Consider the following 7,603-nt stretch of genomic DNA (forward strand, 5'->3'; position numbering starts at 1 on the left):
GAGACATGGGAAGATAATCTTGTGTGGGGCCACATGGATTCGAGAATGTACCAGACCAATTTGTTGTAGCTTTGGCTGGGCCATACCAACAGGTTTGGTCGGTGAGGAGTGATATGCTAAATGTTGATGTCAATATCTGATCCAAATAAAAATAAAAATAATAATAATAAAAAAAAGATATGTAAATAATATTTACTGATTGGATGATCCTGAATGAGGTCATATTTAAAACTTACCATACTGTTGTTGCCTGTATTTGTGTTCATGTGTCTGTCTGTTAGCAAACTATCTCATGAACCACTCAACAGATTTTAGTAAAATTCCCAGAAAGTATTCATTGGACATAAATCTACAACGGATTAACTTTTAGAGTCAATCCCATTCAAGAGGGCCGTCACAACTAAGTGATCTAAGAAAACAAAAGAAAAATGACTGAAAAATGATTTTTCTGATACTGAGCTAAATTTGACATGGTGGTAGTTTAGAGTAAACTACTCCGAACGCAGATTGCACAAGATCTTTCAATGTCAAAGGAGACTGTGAATAACATTATTTTCAAGGTTTTGTCCAAAACATCTACAACTCCATTTTTCATCAGAAAATGTTCTTCATTTAAAACTGGTGCAATAGACAGCGAGCGATATGCATTCCTTCAGGTAAGAACAGACTGAAGATCTGTGTTTCCTCTTTAAAACCTCCCACCAAACAGTCTGAACAGTCCCAAGTCTGTCTCCCTTACAGCTTTCAACACTGAAAAGGGCTCAAAAGGTTAAAACTTTGAATATATAGAAGAGATCACCCCTCTTATTGAGGGGAAAGGCTACAGAAACGTATCAATATCAAAGGTTAGGAAGGTTCAGGAATTTTGGACATAATGTCAAGCTTGAAGGTATTAAAAAAATACATTTAAGGAGAGAAAATTTATTGACCAACTGCTGAAAAGAAGCAAAAAGGAGAAAAAATATGATTCCCTGCCAACGGGGTTCCAGCAGAGTGTTTGAAGTCAAAATGGTGCCTAAATTGAACCCAGATTAGACAGGCGGCAACTATTATGTTTACCAACGGTAATAAAACAGTTAGCTAATGTTAGTGTTTTTAATGCTCAGGTGAAATAATGTTTAAAACAAAAACGTTGACAAACAGCAGCTTCTTCAGCTAAAACTAGCACAATATTCTACTCATATGCTTGTTGTCCTCCTCCCCATATTTGTTAACTTGTGTGTGTAAGTAAATGTTGATTTTAGATGAGTAATGGCAGCATTGTTTGAAATGTAATAAAATGTTTTGATTTAAATAAACATAATTAAACATCTAAACTGTTTCCTGAACGTTGATAGCTTGTTCTAAACATAACGAAATAAGACCTACTTATGTAATGTTTAAAAGATATCACACTTCTTACAGTCAGAGATAGTAAACAACTTTTCTAGTTGATCGGTGTGTACTGCAGAGCCTATACAAACAGCTTCTATATCGTGTGTGTGTGTGTGTGTGTGTGTGGACATGGGTCTGACCCTGCTTTGGGACAGCAGGCTGTAGCAGAGCTGCTGATGCCTGAATCCACACTCTCCACCACCAAGTACTTCTCTGAGGAGCCGAGCTTCTCTTCATCACTGAAACAGACAGGTAAACATAAACATATTAGGAAGTAATGCAAATCGTTCACTTTCACCATAGAAACACAAAACAAAAGGGAAATGGAAAACTGGATTTATGCCGAACTGACAAAGAACACAAAGGATGGTTGTGTCTCAATGGAAGAAGTCTGGGGTAATTAAAATGTACAGCAAATGGAGAAATTCACCTATTTCAAATGTTGACCTATGTTACTCTGTTCACTTTTTAAGCTACAGAGCAAGCGAATGGTTGGCACACAGAAACTGAATTAAACAATGAGTCGATACAATTTGTTTGTACCAGCCGTCAGTCTTGCTTTGTCTCAGAGAACCACCAATAATCTTGATGAGGACTCAATCAAAGCAAAACACCTACAAACATCCAAATATAATGTGACACTACATGTACTACATAAACCACTACATGTTGGTTTTAGACCTGTGCTTTCATGGTGTTTTAAAAACGTCTGTTTTAGTTACGTTAGCCCTTAACACAACAAAATGAGATCTACATTTTCTATTTCGAGAAGGGGTAGAAAGTTTAGAGGACTCAAACTGTCTTTAAAATGATCTAATACTTTATACAACCACTATCTATTCTGAAAACACTTTCCTTGTTTTTACCAACATCTGCTCTAAATAAAGAAAAAATGCTACACTAAGGCCAAGCTAACAGAGAGGATACTGCTGTACAGAAAAAGGGAAACATGCAATGCTAAAGATCACTACAATCATAAAAAAAAACTGTGTAGAACAAAAACAAACAAAAACAGTCCAGTGTAAATTTCCACAAAACTCTACAATTTCTTGTGTTTGCTCTATGTGTTCAGTTTTATCTTTATTTTTCTTTATTTCAAACCAGTTTGTTGATAATTTCTCAGCTCATCACTGTCAAAAGGGACTGCTTTTGGAACATCATCTAATGACCCCACCCTACTCAGGATCATCTGAACATTGTAGCAAGTTCAACAGAAGGCAAGTGGACTTCATCTACACCAAGATGATCACAAATTATCTACAGAAACTAGGAAAAAGTAATTGAGAAGACATTTTAATACAGACCAAATTTCAGGTGATCAAAAAGCAAATTTTTAATTAGAGCTGAGTGTCTCCTAACAGCTTCAATTTTAGGCTTTGCCCACACCGACTACATTCAGTCTACAGAGGTGAAGCCAACATAAAACCAGAGCCAGAGCTCTATGAGTAAAAAACAAACAGCTGTGAAGCTCAGAGAAGAGGGGAAAAATCCATAGGACCCATTTTACAAACACTGCTCATAACCAGTACAACCACTTGAAAAGTCCTAAAGAAGAAAGAAACCACTGGTGTACTAAATAACTGATGTTGGACAGGAAGAGCACAGAGAAGAGAGCTCAAAACATCAGGGATGGAGATCAGCAACAACCTCCAGAGGGCAGAAGGGAAGGGATCCCAATCTGTTTCCAGAAGACTTCATCAACAAAACGGTACAGAGACTACCACCACAAGATGCAAAGTCCTCATGAGCAAGAAGAACATGAGGGCCAGACTGGACTTCGCCAAAACAGGACAGAGACGAGCCTCGATGAGACAAAGACAAGCTTTTCCTCTAGGATGTTTTATGCTTTTACTGCTGTCATAAATCAGTCATGATCAAAATAAAAGAAAAAAAAAGGAAGAATCTACAATGAAAAATTTAAATCAAATTTCTACAGAGTAATACTAATAAAGTAAAATAAAATAAGTGTCTGCATAAATATTCACCCCTTTAAAGTGACTATCCTAATTCAACTCAGAAAAGAGATTATTTAAAAGTACAAGTCAGGGGATGAATACAAAAGGATTTCCAAGACCCTAAACATCCCCAGGAGTTCTGTTAAATCCATCATAAAGAAATGGAAGGAATATGGGGCATGTATATCTACTAAGAGCAGGCTGTCCTCACAAACTGAGTGAGCGTGAAGAAGGAGAATAGTGAGAGAGACCACCAAGTCACCTGAGAGCTCTCTGAAGGAGGTCCAGCTTCAGCAGGTGAGATGGGAGAGACTGAGCTATAACAGCTGTTGATCAGGTTGTTCATCAGTCTGAGCTTTATGGGAGAGTGGCAAAGAGAAAGTCTGTTGAAGAAAACAGATTAAAGCTCCACTAGAGTTTCAATACAATTTAAACAAACTCTAGTTGAGATTTACAATGGGTTTTCTCTTTGCTACTCTCCCAATAGTTTAGACTGAAATCTTAGCTGTTCATACACTGAGCTGTGCTCTTCTGGACAGAGATCTCTGAGGTTGTTCCTGGGATCTGTTGGAGCCACTCTTCCAGTTTGGGGGGGGTCACAGCACCGAGTGCTCTGATGACTACTGGTACCACTGAGGCCTTGACTTTCCACAACTTCTCTATTTCCTCTTACAGCCCTTGGTATTTCTCCAACTTTTCGTGCTCCTTCTTCCTGATGTTACAGTCACTTGGGACTGCTACATCAATCACCACTGCTTTCTTCTGTATCTTATCTATCACCACAACATCCGGTTGGTTAGCCATCACCTGTTTGTCAGGATCTGGAAGTTCCTCATTGGGTGGAGTCTCCCACTTTGACTGTGGGACTTCCTGTCCATACTCGGTACAGATGTTCCTGTACACTATTCCAGCCACTTGGTTATGGTGTTCCATGTATGCTTTGCCTGCCTGCATCTTACATCCTGCTATTATGTGCTGGACTGTCTCAGGGGTATCTTTACACAGCCTGCATCTTGGGTCCTGCCTGGTATTATAGACCCCAGCTTCTGTTACTCTTGTGCCTCCATGATTAGTGCCTCTGTGCTGTCCTTCAGTCCAGCCACTTTTGAGCTATTGGTAGGATTTGTTGATATCAGCCACTTCCTCAATCTGCTGATGGTACATGTCATGCAGGGGATGATCTTTCCATTTTGGTTTCTATTGTTTTTCCTCTTCCACATTGGGTTTCTGCTGCCTAAGACATTCACTTAGCAGATCATAATTGGGAGCTTTCTGCCCGATGTACTTCAGGATCTTGGTTGTTTCATCCTGTATACATCTCCTCCTTTGGCCAGGTTATTATACCAGCAGGGTATCTGATGACTGGCACAGCTTACGTGGTGATGGCTTGGACTTTATTCTTGCCATTCCGCTGTCTCTTCAGGACCTGCCTTATACCCTTTTCCTATGAGCTAAACTTGGCCATACTTGGATCGACCCAACGTGGGTTCAGAGGCTTTCCATTGGGTGATCCTACTTGTTTATTATAACCTATCTGGCCGAGGTTCCAAACGAACCAAGCTGAGCTGATGATTGTACATCAGCACACTGCAGGCCATTGATTGGCCAAGGAGCAAAATTATTGGATGAGTCATAGCAGAGACTGATTCAAAACCACCACTGCCAAAAATTTAAAAATGGCTCAAGACTCTGTAGGTATTTGGTTGTGGCTGACTTCCTTGCAGCCTCATCCTGGTTGTCATTTGCCTGTAGGATTCCAAGGTACTTGTAGCTGTCCTGGACATCTGCAATGGTACCTTCAGGTAGTTCAACCCCTTCAGTTGTCACATTGCCTCTTGGTGAATTTGACCGCATTTATCCAGTCCAAATGATTCATTATCCTTGCTGTAGATCCTGGTGAGGTGGATCAGAGAGCTGATGTGTCAGTTATTTTGGGCATACAGCTTGATGTCATCCATGTTGAGGAGGTGACTGATGACTTCCACTTTGGATGCTGCTTTCCATAGCCACACCATATGTGTGTAAGTGTTGAGGATGGGCATAACACAGTTTCTGACTCATCGTGATATCTTGTGGCATTTTAGTCTTGTGAGATCTCATGACATAAGACCTTGTTACATCCCGACTAAACACAGCATCTCTGTGAACATAAAACCCCACAACATCCTAAGACAAAAACTGTTTTTTTCTCAAGGTCAAAAACGCACAAACAGAAGCTGAATGGTATGGGGTATTCATTGCAATGAAGAAGACTGACTTTATATATAAGAAACTAAACAGCTATGCAAACACATCGTACAACACAGCAGAAGAGATTAGATTGAGACTCAGCCTACATTTCAAAAACAAGGAACACTCTTTTGAGAACAATAATATTACTATTTTAGACAAGGAAGGCAGTTGGTTTGAGTGAGGAGTGAAGAAGCCATCTTTGTTAAACTAGAAAAACCAACAGTAAATGGAGGAGGAATGCTCAAGTTTAATTTTTCCAGAATTTATAATGCAACATCGAGTTCAATCCACAAATGGTATCATATCACATATGCCGACCAGATTAACACTGACCTTAACAACCCTCAACAGGGATGGTAGGGAGAATGATTTTCAGGAGAGTTCACAGCCCAACCACAATTTATTACCTTGAAACTATGCTCCTTTCAGTTTAGAACTGAGAAAGCTCCTTGAATTAAAAGCAAAACTTCAAAAATCTAAGACAAAAGTCCAGTTGCCTTCGAATTAATTTGCTAGGATTATGTCCTGAATGACTGACAACCTACTCCAGATCATGAAGAAATAAGGAACTACATTTTACACTCCCCCTTAATCTTAACATCAAAGTCCCCGTATAAGTGGCTGCGACTATTGCAGATAAATTGTAATTCACATTAGCAAGGGAGCCTCTAAAATGTTTCGAAACATTAGCAAGGTTTCTCTTTTTCCTCTTTTGAGTCACAGGGTCTCACTTTCGTGTCGCAAGGATCTTGGACATGTTCAGCAACAAAACAAAACTCTAACCACTAATTCTCTTAAAATAGACAGTCACATGCTTCTCAAACCCATCTCATTTAGTTTCCATGATTTGAGAGCAGTGGATCTGTATTTTTTGTCGATATGACTGCAACAACAGATTTTACCAGATGTTCGTGCAAATGTGTCGTTTAGCGTTATTCCATGTGAGAATTTGCTTTTTTTTCAGAATTTTGTGTATGCAACTAGTTGCAGCCCAGGAAGCTAATACCTTTAGAGTTAATTGCTGAAGTGTTTAATACTAAATATACTGCAGGTGTTGTGTTTAAAGTAAACCTGAAAAAACAGATCTTTAAAATGCCATTAAAAAATTTGATTTTAAAAGACATTGAGGGCACTTCAGAAACTTGCCACTAGGTGCAGATGTCACCTGTGTGATATATGTGACGATTTGATCCTTTTTGGCCTGAACTGTTAAAATAAAAATAAAAAAAGTCAGCTGAAAAAACTTGAACCAAAACTGAATGAACAAAGTGCACTTGGACAACAGCTTTGGCATAAACACATGCAGAATGAAGATAATGAAATAAACAGAGTTGAAACCAAAAACAAAAACTGGGAAGAAGTTGTTGGTGGTTGACGTGACAACAAGACTAAATCACGGCTGCAGGCTCAGCTCTGATTGGCTGTACATACCGATAAGATTTCAACACTCTGAAGACCAGACCCACAACGCACAGCAAGAGAGAGAGGGGAAGCTCAGACTGTGAGTGTTGTTCATTTCATCACACTGTTATTTACTCAGACAGACAGAATTAACAAAAGGACAATGAAACAGAAGACTACCACCTTCTAAACATCAAAAGCTCACATATTTAAAATTTCCCTTCATAAAGATTACCAATTGCTCCTTGTAGGTTAGCTGGAAAAAAAGTTTATTTTAAAAAATTTGTGCAGATTGAGACTTCAGCTTCTAGTGGATTTTAACAGTAAATAATGTCAGTGAGGGAAAATAATTTGGGATGCGTCATAAATGTGTCTAAACTTTATAAAACTCGTTGGTATGTATTTAAGCAAAATGATATACACTCCTGACCAAAATCTTAAGACCAGTCAAAAAATTGCAAGAATTTGCATTTCGCACTATTGGATCTTAAGAAGGTTCTAAGTAGAGCTTCACAATGTTAAATGAAGAAATCAACGTAAGAGAAAAACCTTTGAGCGGGGAATTAATTGAAAACTGCATTTACACTCAAACATGATTTTTTCAGCTGATTAAAAGTTTAAGACCATAGCTCAAAAAAACC

At 38.7% G+C, this 7,603-nt stretch overlaps 1 protein-coding gene across 7 annotated transcripts in view; it reads right to left on the reverse strand.

Annotated features, from left to right (window-relative positions):
• Positions 1–7,603, reverse strand: part of ppp6r3 (protein phosphatase 6, regulatory subunit 3) — a 50,263-nt gene that overhangs the window by 6,144 nt on the left and 36,516 nt on the right. For 6 of the 7 annotated variants that reach the window (XM_017433915.3, XM_025010034.2, XM_017433920.3 and 3 more), the window contains exons 23-24: positions 6,993–7,010; positions 1,515–1,613 (exon numbers count right to left, since the gene is read on the reverse strand). In XM_017433915.3, the coding sequence (XP_017289404.1) occupies positions 1,515–1,613; positions 6,993–7,010 (117 nt within the window). The remainder of the gene's footprint in view (positions 1–1,514; positions 1,614–6,992; positions 7,011–7,603) is intronic. The other variant, XM_017433918.3, reaches the window with a different exon arrangement.

This window comes from Kryptolebias marmoratus, linkage group LG11 (genome assembly GCF_001649575.2).
Source record: "Kryptolebias marmoratus isolate JLee-2015 linkage group LG11, ASM164957v2, whole genome shotgun sequence".
Classification (NCBI taxonomy): Eukaryota; Metazoa; Chordata; class Actinopteri; order Cyprinodontiformes; family Rivulidae; genus Kryptolebias; species Kryptolebias marmoratus.